The sequence below is a fragment of the Electrophorus electricus genome, chromosome 6 (assembly GCF_013358815.1).
Source record: "Electrophorus electricus isolate fEleEle1 chromosome 6, fEleEle1.pri, whole genome shotgun sequence".
NCBI lineage: Eukaryota > Metazoa > Chordata > Actinopteri > Gymnotiformes > Gymnotidae > Electrophorus > Electrophorus electricus.
This window is the reverse complement of record NC_049540.1, coordinates 4,447,767-4,470,625: the sequence shown is the minus strand read 5'-3', so window position 1 is coordinate 4,470,625 and position 22,859 is coordinate 4,447,767. Positions and strand designations below refer to the sequence as shown.

Sequence of the window (22,859 nt, the reverse complement as noted above, 5' to 3'; positions counted from 1 at the left end):
GGCGGAGAAAACAAAACTATGGAACGGAACAAAAAAACACAAGACAGGGAAAACACGGAACCCGGGAGGGACTGATCATGACAGTTCACCTTTTAACCCTTTTGCTCTTGTTTCTCTGTTACAGTTTTTTCATTAAAACTCATTTTGTTTAAATCTCACTTATTTCGCTCTTTCTCCCAAAATGTCAGACACTAAATAATGTATCACCATTTTAGAAACAAAAAAAGCAACTTCCAAAAACCTACACAAATAGTCACACTTCTTTAAATGACTAAGAAAATAAAAATTCAGATCTGACTAATATATGTTTTACTCAAAGCGATAGGGCAGATAGGCTAAAATGTAGCTTTGGTGTCTAAACAGGTTTCAAATTTTTAGAGTGTCTTCAGCTCATCATCCTATACCAGTTATTATACAGAACATATATGTATTAACAAAATACAGATTATTCAAAATTTTTGTAGCTAATAGAAATATTTTTGATATATTTCACTGGATTTTAATTTTTCTCATATTTCATTGACTTCATCCATTGACCTCAGTTCCTCCAACTCTTCATGAACATCTACAAAACAACAGAAGATTTCAAAATATATCTTTGTCAATTATAGAATTGAAACTGTGTGTAAATCACATGCCTAATAGTATTGTGGCAAGAAATATCTGTGCACTCAGATTTAAGAAAAACTTACTCATATGAAGCAATGTGTTCTCGTTAAGAAGTGAACAGTTTTGGTTTAGAACGTTTTCCATCTCTTCTACAATGAAATGCTTTTAAAGAGAATGTCATGAGATTAGTATACATAATACATTTGCTTGGCATTGTCATATCTACTGATGGATGTCAACTTGCTTTCAAACAAATACAAACCATCATTTTAACAGATTCAAGTATCTCTCTCTTTGCTTATTGGAACATTTCACTTTTTGAGGAACTGATGTGCTTCAGCAGTATGTCCTGCTTCATCTTCATTGAACCAATTCCAGAAACAGCAGCAGCTTCTACAACAGTACAGTCCTGTTTATTATCTGTGGGGTTTCATTACAAAATTTCTACAGTTAGATCTAAAAATCCAAATTGATTACATTAAAACCAGTTCTTACTATATTTATATTAAATCCAACTGTAAAATTCTATTAAAAGAGATTTTTGTAAGATCGGAAATGTACAGAAAGTTATCATATTATCACATTATTATTAACACATTTTTACGAACCCCAGGAACAACCATCAGCCCCACACAGCCATGCCCACTCGCACACACCATCGATCTGACTCATCGGAATTGCTACCCTGTGTATCGACCTTGGACCGACCTGACCAAGTTTACCCGTCCTACTACACGCATATGTTTGATTGCTAAAATAAAACCTCTGCAACTGGATCTTCTTCTATGTGTGTGCATTCATTACACACATGTTAAAAGGTTTAATTAAAGATTTACATTTAAACATTTACTGCTACTCATTTGGCAGATGCCTTCATCCAGAGTAATGTATAACTGAATTATGAGTATGATCTCATGAAATATATATTCAATATATTATCTATTATAAAAACATAATTAAACTCTGTACAGTTTTATTTACTGGAAATATACAGAAAATATCTGTAATTTCCTTAACCTGTTAACTACATTTGAATAATAACTACAGAGCTCAAAAAGCAAACCCCAGACTCTAAGCATGTTTTCACTAATCCTTTCATACAGAATAATATTGTATTCACCTGCATCTTAAAAAAATCCACCATGTGACTTGCTGAAATGTCATTCAGGTCATTTGAGATGATGGTGAACTTATCAATGTTTTTTGACAGTGACATCTCAGTTACCTCCTCCTGGACTCTGAAAAGTAAAGTGTGCTGGTATAAAACAAGAACTGAGCATAAACAACAAAAACAAACCTTTGTATGAGCACCCAAATTAGGATACAAGTATTCCCATTAGGTATATGTATATATATATATAAAAAGAGAAACAGAGAGAGAGTTGATAAGAGGAATTTGTCCAAAATGTTCTCCCTGGAAACCCTGTGTACTGTCACAGAACGCTCACCTCTCATTAGTCACGTGGTTTGGCCCAGCACATGCAGTGGGAGGGTTTTTGTTTGCTTGTAACCACGCCTGCACACACCTGCACCTTGTTTGTTTGTGCGTATTTAAACCCTCATCATAGTGTGCATCATAGTGTTGGTCATTGTCGGTGTTGATGTTAATGTAGCGTCGTTCTTGAATGCTTGTTCTTATCATCATTGTTAAATGTATTTGTGTTCATCACTTTTGTTTAATGTTAACCTGTTCATGTTCATCATTGGTTTTATATGTGAGTGCCATTGTCTTTGTGTATTAATAAATGTTTGTCCACGTTGATAGAGTCTGGTCATCCTGCCCCTTGCCCTGGGCCACTCGGGCCACACCTGTCACAGTATGGCTCCTCCCCCCTCAAGTGTCTGTGTGTGTGTCTGTCCGTGTCTGTATGTCTGTGTCTGTGTCTGTGTGTGTGTGTGTGTGTGTGTGTGTGCGCGTGTCTCTGTATTGCCACACCCTCTTGTGTTATGCACCTGATCCTTATTGTGTGTAAATATCATGAGTGTATATAAGTCTTATGTCATATCGTCAAGGTTGTCAGTGTTTGACCCACGCAGTGGGTTTGTGTTTGTGTGTTGAGTCGTGCTTGTTATTAAAACATATATTCTATTTAATGTGCCTCATCCCCGCATCCTCCTTAACCCGTTAAACGTCACAACACTATTACAGTACTTTACTACAATTATTATCTCTACATCTCTTACTATAGTACACTGCAGTTACTCACCAAGAATTTTCTTTATAGATAGATAGATAGATATAGGTTTATAAATAAAACAGAATTTGCGTAAAATACACAAATGCACTGTAAAAACAATACCCAGGCAAAAAATTAAAAAATACAGAAATGAGCTTCTTGGGAACCATTTCCGTAATTAGTAAAGATGCATTGTTGTCCTAATGGTGAACAAATGATTTGTGCTCCAAGTGATCAAATTTCAATTCACTCTTGATGACATTAACCAACAAAAACAAGCATAAATGGTAGGAACACCACATAGAGGCAGCTTTTGTTGTGCCATGTTTAGCTTCATTTACAGAAGGATTGACAAACTGTGCAATTAATTGAACATATCAATTTGGTCCCAAATAATGGTTACTGAACTAAGCCAGAGTCCACTTATCATACATTTACAGTCCAGTCAATATGACGGCAAAGGAAACTGTTGAGCACTTAACTGGGTAAATGTTGTAGACTATTCATTGTTTCCTACAAATTATCATAATAATAATAATAATAAATATAATTATAATAATAATAAATATAATGAAATTATAATGAAAATTATAATATTATAATGAAAATGTCTGTTTTCGAAAAGTCTAGAGTGGAAAATGCAGGTTTATTTGAAGTGTTGATTTGACACACAGTATACCATCACAAAACACAAACGAAAGTTATCATTCTGCCTTTAATATCTCACAGCAGAACTCAGTAATAGTTATAAAATTCTATACAAATAGAATATAATCAAAATTGAGTTGTACTCACGGGAAAATGTCAATGAATTTGTAATCAATTTGGTCATACATGTGTGTAGCCAAGCATTTATTTAGATCTAATGGTCTATCCTTTGATCTGCAGAAGCCATCATTCTTGCACAGTGATGTCAATGTTTGGTGAAATCCATGACCGTCTCTATTCATCTGATTAAAAAATGAATAAAGGAATGAAATAATGAGACCCTTTAAAACTAAGAATAAAGAGTAAACATAGAGAAAACTACTTACTGGTTTTATTTCTGTTTTGGCAGTTTCAATACATTTTTCTTCAGACTCTAATGCTCCATATGAAAGAAGACCTTCCAGGGAATTATAAACTTCATCACAATATTTATGCAAGTTCTGAACTGCATTGTCAAGATTTCTGCTCAATATCTCTTGTAATGCAGACTTCTCTTCCATCTTAAACAAAATTATAAAATATAAAGCCAGTTTTAGTGCAAGAACCTTTATTTTTATTCTTATAATGTACAGTGTTTTTTATTGAGATGGGTCAATGAGCATAAGAAGTGATCAGAGAATTCTATAATAGTTTTAAATTTTACTTTGTTGCAGTGGTTTTGGTCTGTTTGGTCTGTACTGTTCATTATTTCAGTGGTATACTTTAAAGGATTGGCATCAGTCGCTAAAGTGGATCTTTTTTGGTGACTGACGGACTCTGTAGCCACCACATCCATACTGCGTTGACCTAGACATCACTCATGCAGAGTGAGTGGCATCATATACAGTGGCCTACTAATACAGCAGGTAACAAAGGTGAAAAATGACAAGACAAAACCAGAAAAAAACATTAGTTAGGAGAAAGCATCGGAAGGGTTCTTAAGTGTAAAAGCATTGGTACATGCTCAAAAGGAGATTGGGGAATGCCAATTCTAAGGCAATGAAAACCAGAGAAGAGAAGTTATAACATCTCTAACAACAAAAAGATGGAAGCAGGAAGGATTGAAAGGGTTAAGGGCAGACTAGAAACAATGCAATAGGCCCTTTAAGTTAATTATCAAGCAAGAGGATGAGTCTATCTTGGTAATGGAAGGGAAACTGGAGAAAGCAATGATGGCAGAGATGAACGAACCCTGAATGACTGTTAAACCAGTTATTTGTTTGTACCCTGTCCTGTTGCCAATCTACGCCTGGCATTTGAATTTGTCTTTGGATTGCCCTTCCTGCTTTTGTATTAAACCCCTTGAACTCTACTTGTGTGTGACTCCGCTTTTGAGTGCAATCCTGACAATTAATATTTTTATCAGGCATTGATTCTGAGTCTTTTAGTTGTGTAGGTTTGTGTTTATTTTTATCCTAGTGTTTAAAGTGGAATTACTTTATTGACTGATGGTGGGACAAGAATAAAGTTTTATTAACCGTGTTACATGTAACATTTGAATGCTAAACTGTAGCGTGTTAGATAATTCTATTGTGGATGATTAGGTTAGGATAAGTGCTTACGAATCTGAGGCAATACTTAAGATTATTATTTTTTAGTGGATGTGAAATTATTTAACTTATTTAACAACCAGACATTGTAATGTTGGATAAACAGCAGAACAGGGCCATAGTGATAGATCTGGCAATCCTGAGTGATAGCAACATCAGGAAAAAGGAATATGAGAAGCTCAAAAAATACCAAGGGCTGAAGGATGAGCTAGAAAAGATGTTGAGGATGAAGGTAACTGTGGTTTCCATGGTAATTGGAGCACTAGGGACTGTAACCCTTAAACTGGGAAAATGGTTCCAACAGATCCTGGAAACAACATCCAGAATAGTGCGATCCTGGGAACAGCTAACATAATATGCAGGACTCTCAAGCTCCCAGGCTTCAGGTAAAGGAGCCATGCTTGAAGGAAAAAGGCCACCCAGAGGGTGAGTGGGGAAGTATTTATTTATATAGAATCATCTTGGTATGCATTATTCATACGAAGAATAAATAGAAAAATAGAAAGAAATCACTCTTCATTTGCCACTGAAACTTAACTTAGGCCTTTGGGCCAACTATTTTCATATTTTATTTTGTGCCAGCAATTTCTTTTGTTCCCAGAACAATTCTGTAGGCTCTAGTCACAATTCATATTGGGAGGGACAGCTCCCCCACCCTCTCAACGAATATTCAGATATGTTCCTTCCCAATATATCAATTTATAAAATAAAAATATTCCAGTCACTAGTACAATGTTAGGACCTGTCAGTTTTCTCATCTGTTGTTGATGAGATACTTAAGATACTATTGTAACACCCACCATGTTGACTAGCTAATGTTACTGACGTCTTTGCAGGATAAGGTAACGTTAACATCAATAAATCAATTTGCACTGAAACTTGTTATAGAAATAAATAATATTTTACTAAAAAGTCTCAGTAATTGTATCAAGTAGAAACAGACATTTTTGACAATCCCACTTAAAGTCTCCATAAAGTGTCAATCATTGTAGTAATGCATGTGACCATGTAGAGAGTAGCATTACTATATGTAGTAGTCATTTATTGTAAATTTGTATTGTATCCTGTGTAGCTGTACTTGCTTATGATACATACCATTAGTGTTTGTTTGATTAAAGTGAAAGCAGTTTTTTTTATTAGTCAGCTATTGTAACTTTGAGAAAATGAGTAAATATTGATGGTTAAGACCAGGTAATGATAATAATAATAATAATAATAATAATAATAATAATAATAATAATAATGACAACAACAATAATGAGTAAACCAAAAGTAAATATGAATAATCAAGAAAAGCCATAATTTAAATTATGAAATATTATATATATATAATAGCAATTAATACTAATATTAATAAAATAATGTGACAAACCATATCAGTGCTGCTGAAACTTTGAATCAATGAGACAATTCCAAACACTGCAGAGATATAGTATTTTTCCAGATCATTTGTGCATTTCTTGTTGTGTGTCTTCAGGGCATTCTTGAGAGCAGGTATCTCTATGTTAGAACAGATAAAAGGATAACTACATTACAAGAATGTAATGCAAGCCATTTATTAACACTGCAGGTGTTTTGTCAATTTGTGTTGTTCAATTAACATGTTCAATTAGGGACAGTGGTATCTATTAATCAGAAGGTTACTGGTTACCAGAAGGTTACCACTGCCAAGTTGCCACTTATGGGCCCTTGTGCAAGGCTTTTAACCCTCAATTGCTCAGATTTTATTCATTCATAATTGTAAGTTGCTTTGGATAAAAGTGTCAGCTAAATGAGCTCTCACTAAATATTCGATTTAACGTTTAATATTTCAGAACATATTTACAACTATTTGTGCTTGTAAAGGAAATACTATGTGCTTCAGTGATTCACATACATTCAGCACTATCCTGTTCCCTAGGAAAAATGTTTATGTAAGCAAAGAACTTTAAGGGAGTGAGACCGTAGATTAGATAAGCAGGAAAATGTATCTCGTTTTATTGCCTGCAATCACTTTATTGCCTGCAATCACTTTATTGCCTGCAATTAAGAGATGACAGTCAAGCAAGATTCTTACCAGCCGGCCTGAAAGAGATAAGCAACGCTTCTGTGATTGGTCAAGGCATACAGTTAGAATTGTATATCAAGCAATGCTCTGTATGACTCGGGGCTTCTCTTGGTAGTGAGCCCCACACTCTGTGGAATCTTTCTTTTCTATTAAACCCTTTTTTACTTATTATCCACATCTGACTCCCCGTTTCATTGAATTTCCACCACAGAATTTGGCGTTGTCGGCAGGATCAGCGAGAGGCACCATGCGGAGCAGCGGTGACTAAACTTCGAGGACGCTCCTCAGAGAGAGAACTGAGCTGGAGAAAGAGGGAAACCCACAAGAATACGGGAAAGTACCTAACCAGGGAGTGACGTCCTGCTTGACTCCGGTGGTGTGCTCCGCCTGATCTAACGAACAGAAAGTAAGTGGTGAAGTTCAGTAATTTAATCCTAGAAGAAAGTGACATAGTGATCCGCCTGAGTCTACCCTGGGGTGGGTCTGTAAAGTAGCATAGTACATGAGATACTAGGGCTTAAAAATAGGGTCTAGAGGACTCCGGAGTCTGGGACTCCGCCAGCCTAAGAGAATAGGCACACTGAGTAGACGTACTAGTGTAAGAAATAGGCCCGGGCCGACAGAACACCCCGTAGGGAAAGGAGTGGACTCAGTATACTAGCACGATTTGCTGGAGCGGAACTAATCCATATCGGGGGTAGATGGTGTGGATAATAAGATAAGAATAGGAAAATTGTAGAGAGTAGGTAAGTTTCCTTTGTTCTTTTGTTGCCTGGATCCAAGAAAAAAAAAAAAAAAAAAAAATTGGTTATTATTATTATTATTATTATTATTATTATTATGGGTGCGGGCAACAGTAAGGAGTATGAGTTCAGTAAGGACAAGTTCTCCAGTAGCCTACTCTTTCAAATGAATAAGGACTACGGGGAACATGTAAACAAACATGTCCCATTTTGGATTAAATATTACGGTTTTAATGTCTCAGGGACTCTAAGTGTTGCATACCTGTTAAAATTAATTGAAAGAGTTAAGGTTAAGCCTAGGGAAGCTGATAAGAAAGCGCGGAAATATTTTGATGAGAACAGTGAAAACATGCTGGAAAAGGCAAAAATGTGGTTAGAAGAAGCTGAGAAAAGGCAGAAGCAGCAGGTAGGACATAGAAAAGGTAATAATGAAGTGTCTCAGTGTGTTTCTTTAGCTGATCCTGACCTCGATGCCGCCCCGCCGAGAGCCCCCCAGCTGATTCAGCAACCACAAGCGCTAGCAAATCCACCTCCTTATCCGCAACCAGGAACTTCATTAACACCAAAGCCGTCTCCATATGACGAATTAAGACGACAACTGGAGGCAATAACCTCACCAGTGGCTCATCGCACTCGAAGTCACACCACTATAAAGCCATCTGCAGAGCCTGAGGTAGGCTATGCCCCACAGTTCCCGATGGTGGAAGTGTCAGGGCCTGAGGGAGTGATTATGGTCCACCGTCACTGGACTGCAGACGACATCATGAAAGCGGCCGATGGCCTGAGCAAGCCAGGTGACATCGGCGGACGACGCTTCGGACAAGAACTGATGGCATTCGTGCAGTCCTGCAGACCAACACAGGCTGAACTGAGACGGTTGTTGATGATGCGGAAGAGGCAGAGGAAGAGGAAAAGGAGGGAAATTTGATTGGATGAAAGAGCAGGAATGCTACAACTGTGGAAAGCTTGGACATTTTGCCAGAAACTGTCCGGAGGAGGATAACTCGTATGACGGGGGCACAGATCAGGATCCCACAATCCACGAGTGACGGGCGGTGGAGAGGCAGGACAGCAGTGGACCACTGAGTGAAGACAGCAAAAGGGAAGTGACAAATTTAAATTACCAACTATTACAGCAGATTAGTAAAGGGCCAAGAGGCCTCCCCGAGGTAACTGTGAAAGTAGAGGGAAAAAATGTTAGGTTTTTGGTTAACAGTGGTGCCACCCACTCAGTGTTAAAAGAAGGATTAATAGAATGTAGAATGAGACAAGGATATGGGATAACAGTAATTGGAGTGGGAGGTCATCCCATTGATGAAAGGATGTCCGAGCCTCTCCGATGTAGTTTAGGGAAAAGCCAATTTAAACATAGTTTTTTGATATCAGAAACCTGTCCAATTAATTTGTTAGCTAGAGATTTAATGTGTAAACTTGGGTGCACAATTAGCAGCAACCCAGAGGGGTTGTTTGTTACGTGGGAAACACCTACACAGGGAGTCCAGCTAGAGGCAGGAGCCCCTTTGTACGTATATGAATTGCAGTGCACTGCGGGGGAAGTACTAACACATTTTATGACTGAAGTTACTAACACGCTACCTGGTGAGCTGACAGTTAAACAAAGTGATTCTATTCACTGTACAATGAAGGTCCATGAGGGATGTGACGTTGATTTTGAACAGAAATTTGACTTAGGAGGCAGCGAAAGTTTGATTATCACAGCCATAGCGTGGGACTGCGAGTGGGCTGCGGGAGTGGTGCAGCTCTCAGCTAAACAGAAATCTTTATATTCAATCTCACATGCAACACCTCATGTGTCGCTGGCTAGCGCACATGTTGACCCAGACTGGCAGAGAGTAGGGTTGTGGACAAAACGCGTGTTGAGCGCAACTGATTGGATAAAAGAACCCCAGTGTAAAATTATGTACAGCCCAAGCATAGAAGTGTGGAAAATGCCAACCCCGTATAGGCTAAATTGCAGAAGGGGGGTCGAGCTTGTAAGTCCAAATATAGTAATTATGGTAGCCTCTGTTACCCTCTCAGAGGAAGAGGAAGAGGAACTGAAAACAGTTCCTGCAGGGTTATGGGCACAGGGAAAAAATGATGTGTGCTTAATAAAAGGATGTGAGCCTGTCCACATCACCCCAAAATCTGATTACAGACCACACCAGCAACAATACCCTCTAAAACCAGAGGCAGTGGAGGGCATCAGGCCTGTGTTCCAATCATTAAAACAAGCAGGAGTTATTGTACCATGCCCAGACTCACCAGTACGTACTCCAATTTTCCCAGTTAAGAAGCCAGGGAGAGATGAATGGAGATTTGTGCAGGATTTGCAGGCTGTCAATGCGGCAGTACACCCTAGAGCCCCAGAAGTTCCAAACCCGCACACCATTCTCTCTCAGATCCCACCAGACAGTAAGTGGTTCAGTGTAGTTGATTTGGCCAACGCTTTCTTTAGCGTACCTGTGCACAAGGATAGCCAATTTTGGTTTGCTTTCACTTTTGAAGGAAAGCCATACACATTCACGAGATTGTGTCAAGGGTATTGTGAATCACCAACCATTTACAATGCCGCTTTACATCGAAGCCTAGAGGCTTTAGAACTCCCTGAGGGAATAGCCTTGCTGCAATATGTTGATGATCTTTTGATTTGTGGGAGAACACGAGAAGCGTGTAAACAAGCCACGGTGGCACTGCTACATCATTTAGCAGGGGAAGGCCATAAGGCATCCAAATCCAAATTACAGTTCTGTAAGCAGCAAGTGCATTTTTTAGGACATGACATCACTGAGCAAACGTGCATGCTGACTAAAGACCGAGTGAATGCCATTTTGACTATACCAAAGCCCATGACGAAAAAACAACTGCTGTCCTTTTTAGGAATGTGTTCCTATTGTAGGACATTCATACCATCCTATGCAGAACATGAGGGACCACTCAGAGATATAATACCGACAAAAGGGTCAAATTCCTCACAGCCGGAATGGACACCGGAAGCTGAGGCGGCCTTCACAACACTGAAACAGCTGTTACAAGTCATGCCAGCGTTAGGCATTCCCGACCCAAACAAACCATTTGAACAGACAGTGGATGTTAAAGGGCAATATATGACAAGTGTATTGACACAAAAACATGGGGACAAACAAAGGCCGGTGGCCTACTTCTCAGGAAAATTAGATACAGTCGCAGCAGGCCTACCTTTATGTGTAAGAGCTGTGGCAGCCGCCGAGAAGGCACTAGTGGCTTCCAGAGATATAGTAGGCTACGCCAAGCTTACCCTACATGTGCCTCATGCAGTGTCAAGAATACTGCAAGATCAAAAAGTGGCACATTTGTCCACTCAGCGATGGCTTAGGTACCACACTGCCTTATTAGACATGCCAAATGTTACTGTGAAACGATGCACAACTCTAAATCCCTCCACTCTATTGCCTACAGAGGAGGAAGGAGAGCCCCATGACTGTCAACAGGTGTTAGAAATTGCAACATCTCCCAGAATAGATTTAAAGGAGGGACCAATATTTAATGCGGACCTGGAATTTTTTGTGGACGGTTCAGCTAAACGTGACTCTCAAGGCACTAATCAAGCAGCATATGCTGTTGTGTCACACACAGAAGTGGTGAAAGCAGAACCACTCCCATCTAATTACTCAGCGCAGGCAGCTGAACTTGCTGCACTCATACATGCGTGTAAACTAGCACAAGACAAGACCGTGAACGTCTGGACCGATTCCCGGTACGCGTGGGGAGTAGCACATGACTTTGGGGCCATTTGGAGACATCGCAACTTTCTCACCAGCTCAGGAGCAAAGATAAAGAATCACCACCTAGTAGCAGAGCTGTTGGAAGCAATTCAACTACCAAAGGAAGTAGCAATTATAAAGTGCGCTGCACACACTAAGGCGGATGACGCCGTATCAAAAGGGAATGCTTATGCGGATAAAGTAGCTCAACTCACAGCGTTACAACCGCTCCATACACAAATGGCACAAGCAGATACCGAAACCAGAATATCTACTAAAGATATCCAAAAACAAGCCACTCCACAAGATTATGTGAAATGGAAAAAAGGGGGGTGTAAACAAATAGGCGGGATATGGGTACACCCAGAAATGAACAAACCCTGTCTCCCCACAGCTTATATGAAAGGACTAATTGAGATTGCTCATGGGAGGAGTCACATGAGCAAAGGGGGGATAGTGGAGAGTATAACGAGACATTGGTATGCACCAGGAATAAACACACACACCCAAAATTTTTGTTCCCGATGCTTGGTATGTGCACAAAACACACCACACGGGGACAATCATACCAAACACGCACCCGCCGGACACCCGCCGCCTAGTGAGCCATTTCAACATTGGCAAATAGATTTTGTGGAACTAACACCAGCTGAAGGAAAGAGGTACATGCTTGTGTGTGTGTGCATGTTTAGCAAGTGGGTGGAGGCCTTCCCAACGGGAAAACAAGATAGTGATGCAGTAGCAAAAGCGCTACTGAGAGAAATTATTCCCCGGTGGGGGTTACCACAACGAGTGTCCAGTGACAATGGGACACCCTTCGTACACAAAGGACTAAAAGCTCTGACTAAATACCTAGGGGTAGATATGAGAAAACACTGCAGCTATCACCCTGCTAGTGCAGGGGCAGTAGAACGGACAAACGGCACCATTAAAGGAGGTCTAGCTAAATTAACGCAGGAAACAGGCATGAATTGGGTAAAATGCCTTCCCCTCGTCCTGTGGCAATGCCGAACCAGACCGCAGGCACGAACAGGCTTATCAGCTTTTGAGATAGTGTTTGGACGGCCTCCCAACACGGGGATAGGACCGCCCGACTGGGATACTAACCTGATTAATGAATCACTTTTGCAGTATTGTGTGTCTCTGCACAAATCTCTCTCCCATGTGTCTAAGCAGGTGAAGGCAGTTCTTCCCGAGGTGACGAATACGCCACTCCACACCCACCAACCAGGTGATTGGGTGCTGATAAAGGACTTCAGAAGGAAGCGGTGGAACCAGCCCAGGTGGAGAGGACCATTCCAAGTGCTGCTGACGACTAACACCGCCATCAAGACCGACGGAAGAGCGACATGGGTGCATCACACGCATTGTAAAAAGGCACCAGAAACGCCACCGCAGGACTAGCAAGATGCAGCACCTCCTGTGGATCAGCCTGATACTATCACGCATCAGTGTCATTACATCTAAAGATTGGTGTATATAGAAGTATGGAGGAGTAGAATTGGACTATATGGTGGGCAGTTCTACTGCATGGACTTTTGACTTATGTGACGTAATTAATTGTGCAGGAAAGAATTCATCATATCACAGATATGATACATACTTGTGTTGGGATAAGGATAACTTCCATGTTTTTGCCATAACTGAAGATTTTAGTTAATGATTGTATGAGAATCAAAGGGGGGAAATGTAAAGGAAATACTATGTGCTTCAGTGATTCACATACATTCAGCACTATCCTGTTCCCTAGGAAAAATGTTTATGTAAGCAAAGAACTTTAAGGGAGTGAGACCGTAGATTAGATAAGCAGGAAGATGTCTCTCGTTTTATTGCCTGCAATCACTTTATTGCCTGCAATCACTTTATTGCCTGCAATTAAGAGATGACAGTCAAGCAAGATTCTTACCAGCCGGCCTGAAAGAGATAAGCAACGCTTCTGTGATTGGTCAAGGCATACAGTTAGAATTGTATATCAAGCAATGCTCTGTATGACTCGGGGCTTCTCTTGGTTGTGAGCCCCACACTCTGTGGAATCTTTCTTTTCTATTAAAACCTTTTTTACTTATTATCCACATCTGACTCCCCGTTTCATTGAATTTCCACCACAGTGCTTTACCTTTTCATTGCATGGCCCCCTCTTCCTAGACTCCTCCCCGTGTGTGTATATGTGTGTGTGTGTGTGTTGTTCATTGATCATGTCACAGCTGTCCTTAGTTATGGTCTTTGTTATTACATGTATTTAAAACCATGTTTTACTGTTGTTTGGTGTTGGTGTTTAACCAATGTGGAACACATGTTGTGCTACTCTTGAGTATTTGCAGTTGTGCTGTTTGCTACATTGGTTTGGTTTAGTGTGTTTTGTTCTGTTCACGTTCTTTGTTACGGAGCCTTGCCTCGGCGTCCCAATTCCTCGTCACGTCTTGTTACATACCTGTTTGCTCTTTTTCCAAGATAGAATTTTCATTGGTGAATTCTTTAGAACTCACAGTAAACACAGAAAAGAAGCCATCATCACCAGTGAAATGTTGCTAGTGGAGGTGCATAAAGAAAGAAAACACTAAGTGAGAGTTAAACACAGTAAAATTGTGCTTTTGTTTTTACTTTGTGAGCATCACTTCTAGTTTTTAAAAAAATATAAATCCATGGCTCTTTACTGTAAAGCTTTTCACTATTGTTATTCAGATGCTAGAGATTTAATCATGATCACATGATCTCCACACTTTTAAAATAGCTATAGAAAATTGACTACAATGTAACCTGCACACTTATGCATCAAATTGAATGAGAATGCTGGCAGTACTTCCTTTGTGAGCAAAGAAACATTATATGAAATTTGGCTTTTAAGACATGGAGTTTAAAAAAATGTTTAAAGGAGCAATAAGTAATTTTTCCAATGATTCTTCTTCACATTATGAAACACTGTTGATACATAGTAGCCTGGATGTTTCAAAGATTCTGTACTAAATCTATTTTAAACATGGTTGTCTCCAAATGGAGTTATGGATCATATCTCTATGGAGCATAAACTGGTTCATTTGAGTAGTATAAAAGAATTTGATTCTGCATCTCACTTTACACAAAAATAATAAATCACTTTCATACATATTTTTGCAATGTTTTGGTGATAAAAAGTACTTATTGCTCCTTTAAATTGCTTTCCTGCAGAAAAACACTGAATATTCATATAAAACATCTTGTAAAGCCATCTAAAAATATAATATGGTGCTTTTAATACCCATGGTATTGGGTATTAATACTGTTCAATGAATGTAGAATGTCTGTATTGATGTATTTGAAAGCCCCTATCTGTAAGTTTGTACTCCATGGGTCCTAGTCTGACTATTTTTCCTAGCCTTTGTTATAGGCAGCTTCCCCTGTTTGCCTTCATGTGTATTTGGTTTATCATGTATCCCCGTAATCTCCATATCTGTAAACTGACCCTGGACTACTCTGACGACTACGACTTTGGATTTGCACCTAATAAATCTCATTCTTCTTCATCTCACTACACAAAAATAATAAATAATCACTTTCATAAATATTTGTTGCTACGTTTTGGTGATAAAAAAAGTACTTATTGTGCCTTTAAATTGCTTTCCTGCAGAAACACACTGAATATACATATAAAACTGTAAACCCGTCTAAAATATATTACAGTGCTTTTAATACCCATGATGGTGATTTAGATCCAAAGGCAGAGGTCTGTTATTGGGTGAAGCGTGTCACCTAGGTTGAGCCTTATTGATATTCAGTTCATTAATAACTTTCTATAGGATAACTCTTCTATTCCTATTCTACTTTATACTTATAAAAACCTAAGACAGATCAATAATGTTTACATGTGTCATAGTTTGTATGAATACAGATGATGCAAACAGAAACAAATAAAATATGACCTTGATGTTTGTAGGATTTCCTGCTTTTTAAATAGTGAAAAAAAAAACTATTTAAAAAGTACCTTTATTGTGGCTTGCAAATCAAAATTCTTCCTCACTCTTTTCTTGGATTTGTCGTTTCTGTGTTTTATGCATTCAATTTTTATTGTATCTGCAGACTGATTCCCCTATAATGGTGGAAAAATTATTTATGTATGCACAAAACATAGCTCTTGCCAATGCTGTAAAAAACTACTTAAAGGATTTTATGAGAAATATTTGTATAATTCTAAATGTAAAAAAAATAATTTACCCCAGAAATGTTGAGAGTTACCTTCTGCAAGTTCGTTGCCTCTATATTTTAAATGTTTGTCATTTTTCTTGTTGCAAAAAGCAGTCAATCCAATTCTTACTCAATTTTACTAATATTGCAAATAAATGTCATTTATTTTTTAATGTAATTAACTCATGCATTGAAATGAACATTAATCAGGTTGTCAGATTGGTTCAGTAGTTGGTTAAAATAGTCATTTGAATCAATCTTTTGCTGATGTGTAATGAAACAGGCTTAATAACAAATCTCTTTTCCAAAGTCATTAAGTCATAGAAATTATGGTAGATATATGAATTGTAACTGTTAAAACTATAATTAACTATAATTATAATTAAAACTCACATGTACTCCTCTGGGTCAATTTGATCAGTCTTGGTGCAGATAAATGACATACTGCTGCACTCTCCACCTTGTGCTAAGTCTCTTATACTGGTGGACACAATATCCCAGGCCAACTTGTCAGAATCAGCACGATTTATGTCACTTACTATAGGAAATAGTGGCAATTTTTTGCCATGGTCATGCATGAATATTTTTATTATGCTACTAGTACTAATAATGAGCTACGTGATTCTTTTTAAGATGTTTTGGGCTAGAGTGATGTTGTTTTCATTAAAAATCAATGAACATTTGGTCCTATTCTAAAATGAGCTGCAGTAATCACCATTTTCCACATCTCATCTCTGCTCTTGTTGAGGTCTCCAGTTCCAGGGAGATCTAATAAGACAATGTGCTCCAGAAAATCTTTGCAGTGTGGAACCTTGATGGTCACAATCTTCACTATTGGCCAGTAGCATGCTCCTGCACTTGATGCATTATGTCGAACATAAGGTCTAATTGTTTTAAACAGATCGTAGGCCTGACAGTGCAAACATAAATTACACACATGAGCCCCAAAGCCTCATTTACATATGTAGTATTTTTGCATCTTAATTTTAGACTGACAAAATGTACACACAACTTCATAACAAGCTCATGTACTTACATATGTAAATTTTATTTCTTGTTTTCTAGATCTGACAAGCTCTCCAATTTTAAAGGAATTCTCTTTTTCCTTTAACTCTTCAGAGTTCATTGAATCAGCTCCATACAGTGATCTAATCTTCTCCTTTGCTGCATGGAGTTCATCCTTGTCTGTCTCCCCTCCAGGTTCTGATAAACTCAGTAGGGATTTGAATTCAAGTTTCCATTCCTAAAGTTAAAAAAAACCACTTTGATTTGCAAATTTTACTTTTAAGATTATTTGCTTGTGCATAGCCACCTTTGTTACAATAAACAATAAACAGTAAACGTTCACCCTAATGCTAACATTAACCCTAACATCTTACCTTCATAGCTGTAAAAAGGCCTACACCCCATGTACAATCTCATTGTGAAAAGTGTCATTTACTTTTTAAAACACATTTAAACACTTATTTTATCTTTAAATTATAAAAATATGAATGATGCCTTTGTCCACATGTAGTAAGTTTAACATTCTATTCTATGCGCTTTAATTAATAAATGAATTATACCTCTTCCGAAATGAATTCAATCTCAGCTGTATATTCAGAGTCTTTCACATTGGCTTCCACCTGTATGATTACTGATGTACAGGCACTACCTGATCCTGATGGCAACAGGAATTTTTCTCCCAAAATAGCATTAATCAGTGAGCTCTTGCCATCCCCAGTCTTTCCAAACACTCCAATGGTAATTTTCTTTTTTATGTCTTTGCTCAATTTTGAGATCTTATCCCTGTGCAAGAAATTAACACAATTACACCGTGTCTATAATTTACATTAAAGCCTAATAAATCAAGTTACTGTAAAGTTACTGTACCTGATATATGCAAGGAGCTTCTTGTTGGAAGATGTTTCTGGTTCATTTGCAACTTTACGTTGAACTTTTCTTAGAATTTCTTTGACCTTTTTAAAATTCTTCATTAATTCATTCTTACCTTATCGAGAAAAGGAAAATTTAAAAAATGTAAAATTATGCAAAGAAAAATGGCAAAGGATCTAATGTTGAACCTTGCATATTTGCTTCTATCAAATCAATATTTTTATAAAAGATTTATATCTCAACTAGTATAAATTTGCCAAAGCAAACTGAAGTATAAGTTCTCAAACTTAAGAATCATGAGATATCTGAATACTAAAACCACCAGGGCACTGTATGGCCTGTGTTTTACAGACTCGAGTTTTACATTTGTTTGATTTTATATCCAATGTCTAATTCCTTGTGTCCAGAAGAAACACATAGAATATGCACTTTGAAATCATATAAATGGACCACTCAGAGCTGAATTATAGGTACTAGATGACAGATATGTTGTTAATCCCTACAGGTGCCACCAGTTACAGACTTCGCCAATCTTGCTTCTCCAAAGACTTGCTTGCTTTTTGTCTTTGTTTGCATTTAGCTGCAAATAAAACACTTTGAGTTCCTCACTTGTGCCTTGCTCCAGTTTCACAAAGTCTCCCGTTTCAAAAATGTAGGTTTTGTTCTTTATGTACCTTTGGCAATGTCTTCAGTCTTATGCCCAGGTCTGAACTCATTGTCCCACTAGACACATTTCCTCACCTAAGATGGATTTTGAGCTTGGTTCATATTCAGGTGCATGTTTGCACAACTTGTATGTTTTTTTTTTTATGTTGAATAAGAAAAGCTGTATAAACCTGATCTATGTCTATATGTCAACAACCTGCACAATAAATTTACCATCTCTTAACTGTTTAATGTGAGTGTAGTCTAATATCCTGTTTGTGAGAGTTTTTACTGTTTTTTTTCTATATTTTATATGTGCAAATGTACCGGGACATCTACAAATTACACCTATATAAGCTTTTATGACATCCCATTCTAAAGCCATAGGTATAAATATTAATATTAATAATTTGCAGCAACATCTCCTTCCACTCTTCTGATAAGGCTTTCTTCAAGACTTTGGGGTGTGTCTGTGAGAATTTTTGACCATGCATACAGAATAGCATTTGGGAGGTCAGAAACTGATCTTGGATGAGAAAGTCTGGCTCCCAATCTCTGTTCTAGTTTATCCCAAAGGTGTTCAGTGGGGTGGAAGTCAAGGTATTATGAGGGCCAGTCCAATTCTTCCACACCAAAGTCACCCAATAACGCCTTTATGGACCTTGCTTTGTGCACTGGGGCAAGGTCTTGCTGGAGCAGAAAGGGGCCTTTCTCAAACTGTTCCCACAAAGTTGGAAGCATACAATTGACCATAATTGTCTTAATTTGCTGAGGCATTAAGATCTCCTTTTTCTGGAACTACTGAGCCTAGGCCAACCCCTGAAAAACAATGCATAGAATTATCTCTCCTCCACCAAACTTTACACTTTGCACAGGCAGGTAATGTTCTCTTGTCATTTGCGAAACTGTGTCCTATTGCAGTATTACACACAAATTCAGTGAACTCTTTAGAATGACCCTTTCTTTCACAAATGTTTGTAAAGGCAGACCGCATGGCTAGGTACTTGATTTTACACATGTGGCAAATGGTGGCACCTAGACTGAATGAAACACCTGAATTCAATGATTAAGATATGTGTCCCAATACTTTTTGTCTATAGCGTTTGTGTTGACACTAAGAACAGTGTTGCAGTGTGCAACAAATGAGGTACACCGAGGGGGAGGCCTGACGTCTTTCTATAACTAGTTCCCACACTTAAAATAAGCTAATAATCAGAGATATTTACTTTTAGCAAGTGCAATCATTTTTACATCCAATTTGACATTGTGAAATTTTAATTTTTGCTGTTTACTGATCAAGCAAATAATCTGATGTTGGTAATCTTAGAGATTTATAGTTATGTTCTTTATGGGGGAGGTCCACTTATTTGTTGCTGTTGCTGCCAGTACCATTTCAAGGAAAAAAAACCCCCAAAAATTTAGATATTGTCACGGTTGGTCCCTGTTAGCGTTTTGCTTTCGTTCTTTAGTATCATTTTTTTTCTGTCCCTTATTTGGTTTTCTGCGCCTGTCATTACTTTCACCTCTTCCTCATATCTAGCCTTATGTTAAGTATTTAAGCCCTGTGTTTGCCATGTTTCAGGGATGTTCATCGAAAGCCCATATCTGTTCATTGGACGCCTAGTTTGAAAGTGTAATTCATGCCTTTGTGAATATAAGACTGTTTGTAAGCCCGTGTGTTAAGTTTAGCCTCTGTATGTAATATCCTAGACCTTGTTTGTTATTCCTAGCATTTGTTTATCCTAGCCACTGTGTATACTATCCTAGCCCTTGTTTTGTTATCATGTATTCTCAAACTCTCTGTGTTGGTCATTTGACCCTGGACTACCTTAACGACTCTGAATTTGGATTTGCCCCTAATAAATATCGCTCTGCTTCACACATGTCTGCCTCCTTACTGTTCACCGTTACAATTAATATATAAAGATGAAAATTAGACAATAAAGTGGCATTGAAGGATTTTCTTTTCCCATAAGTTGATAATTTCAACTTATGCCTCCAATACTGCCATTTCTGATTTACTTATGCCATGGCTATGAATCAATGAATCAATGATCCACTTTTGAAATTGAACATGTCGTATTTTCATTGCACTTTATATATGTATTATAGGTTGAACTTGGTTTAAATTTATTGGTAATTAATATTGGCAACCACAACCAGGTTTTAATTATTTTGGTGCATCCATAAAATTAACCCATAGTGATCATTTTTAATAAATGAGTTTACAAAATGCTTCCACCTTCCTGGTGTAACATTAATTATTATAACAATATTTAGAATAAACTCAAGCTACAAAAGTGCTCAATTTATTTGTCAAGCAACTAATTTATACAGTTGATTCAGTTGATTCAAAATGTAGCTGCTAGAGTTCTTAATAGGAGGCAATAGGATAACTATTACAGAATTGACTTTAAGGCATTATTACTGGTCTATATATTACTTAATATTGTAGGGCCAGTGTATCTGATATACTGCAATGTTATGAGCCTGGCAGAACCCTCAGATCATTAGGATCCGGTCAGTTAGTCCTGCCTAAGGGAAAAACTAAGCACAAAGAGTGTTTAGCTATTATGTTGTTTTTAAATGGAATCAGTTGTCAGAGCATATTAGAAAAGCCAGACTGTAAGGGTTGGTGCCAGGCCAAAGCCCCCTCCAGCCACCAGAAGAAGGCCTTGAGTCAGGCACACCACTAATCAGGCTTAGCACCCAACAGCTGGGCTAGACCTTATATAAGCCCAGTGACCCAGTCATTCAGTGCTGGGCCTTTGCCAAAGTTCTGAACCAAGCTCCTAGCTGGTAACTTCAGGTATTGAGGTCTGTGAGCCCTTGTGCTATACCTCACTTCTTGTCTGCGAGGGTGTTTGTGTTTTTATAAGTCCCCTCCCCTCTCCAGTTTTCCCTCTTGAGTCTGTCTCTCTCCTTAAGCTTCCCTTAGCCATTCAAGTTCCTCCCTGTTTTCTGGTTTTGTTTGAATTACAATGTTAGGCTGTGTAGCCTCTTGCTCAACCTCACTCTAACAGCCACCGCTCTCTGTTAAGTCTGTTCCCTCTGTGAACTCGTAGACCAAGCCCAAATCAAGAGACCAGAGTTAGTTGTAGTCAGAGAAACCATAGTTTATAGAATAGCAAAGGGAAAGTATTTATAGGCTTTGATGAGAATGTAAGGATGATGGAAGTGTTGCAGTGGGTGGGTGGGTGAAAAGGTCAGAGAAGTGATAAATGTTGGTTGGGAGCTGTTGTAGATTAGCCAGCTGCCACTGGTGATTAGGATTCTTAAGTAATTGCCTTAAAACAAAAAGTAGCACTGCTCAAGGACAGAAGAGTGCTACATCATCAGATAATAGGATGCATGGCCAGTCCATGCCTAAAGAACATGACCACTTTCTTCCTAGACTAACTGATTTTATTCTAAAATAAGAATTTGATTCTCATTGTCAATTTTCAGATAATCAAGAGAGCATTTTCAGTTACAGTTTAACAAGCTGTTGAAGTCAGTGAAGATGGCAGATAGCAGTTCAGAAAAGTAATAAAAGCAGCAGAATATTTTGGAGGTCTGTAAATGGTTAATAAATGTATTTTAGGTGTCCCTTTAAGTAGGATATATAGAAAACCCAATGAAGATGAATCCACAAATATTTGCAATAAAAAACACTTTTATTGTTACCATAATCTAACCAGGTTCATTTAAGAGTATAAAATCTAGGCAAAGAGGGTACTCCACAAACACAATCTGATATACTCGCAAATGTCGTAGTCCAAAACATGCACGAAACATACATGAAAACTAATGGCTCAGAAACTTAACACAAGTTGACCAGATTTAGAAAGACAAACTGAACACATGGGGCTTATATAAACAGACTAACGAGGACTAACAAAATACAGGTGATTACCAAAACAGGCATAGATACTAACTAGGGGATGAAACCAGGAAACAAGGAAGCGCGAGGAAACAAAACCAGGAAATGAACAAACGGGTAGTCTAGCCATGGGAATTGTGATGCGAGGGAGGGGCAACTGTTTGCGGTTGATGATCAATATACTGCAGATTTCTGAGTATCCTGACTCTCTTCCAGTCACAACAGAGGCAGTATAAACTGTTTACCAAAACCCTTTTTATTTTCTGACCTGTTATATCTTTAAGTACATATGACATTAAAGGGCCAAGTCTTTTGAGAATTTTACTGTTTTTACACTGCTAACACTAAAGGTTTCGTCACAAACTAATTGCTTTGTTCTTCTTTTGGTAGTTTGTTAATAAATGCATTTAAACTAAGTATGACCTCCTAGTGAGGGACCCAGTGTTACCACTGGATGCTATTTTCTGTGCTATTTAACTGTTACCTAGCTCACACATTCAATATGTTGGTACTGATGAGGCATATTTAGGTCTGTGTGAGTTTGTACTTCTAACTCTGTTTGTATAGTTCAGAATTCTCCTATAATTGTAATAGCTATATAAATGATCACTGGCAGGTTTCTGAACTCATATAAAACTCATGGTCAACTACAATGGGTAGTAGTTATCTACTAAGTAGTAATGAGTAATCACCATTTCTGGGGAAAGGCTTTGTGTAACAACCAACCAAAGAGCTCTGCTTACAAGCCTTAAGTTTCATTTTC

The 22,859-nt window shown here is 38.1% G+C and overlaps 1 protein-coding gene across 1 annotated transcript; it reads right to left on the bottom strand.

Moving 5' to 3' along the window:
• Positions 1 to 509: 509 nt before the first annotated feature.
• LOC118241529 (nuclear GTPase SLIP-GC-like) lies at positions 510 to 17,690 on the bottom strand. Its single transcript, XM_035526872.1, has 10 exons — positions 17,587 to 17,690; positions 17,280 to 17,502; positions 16,787 to 16,957; positions 16,420 to 16,624; positions 16,108 to 16,273; positions 15,515 to 15,572; positions 13,988 to 14,084; positions 3,582 to 3,783; positions 1,759 to 1,847; positions 510 to 565 (listed from the first exon to the last, which is right to left on the bottom strand). Exons 1-10 carry the CDS (start codon positions 17,688 to 17,690, stop codon positions 510 to 512), a joined length of 1,371 nt encoding a protein of 456 aa, XP_035382765.1.
• Between the last annotated feature and the right edge of the window lie 5,169 nt (positions 17,691 to 22,859).

Excerpts from the sequence above, each read along its gene's own strand:
- LOC118241529 (XM_035526872.1), bottom strand. The coding sequence starts at position 17,690 with ATGAAGAATTTTAAAAAGGTCAAAGAAATTCTAAGAAAAGTTCAACGT. Across the intron at positions 16,958-17,279 it reads TTGAATTCATTTCGGAAGAG|GAATGGAAACTTGAATTCAA; the intron begins GTATAATTCATT and ends TTTTAACTTTAG. Across the intron at positions 15,573-16,107 it reads ATTGACCCAGAGGAGTACAT|AAACGACAAATCCAAGAAAA; the intron begins GTGAGTTTTAAT and ends CATAAAACACAG.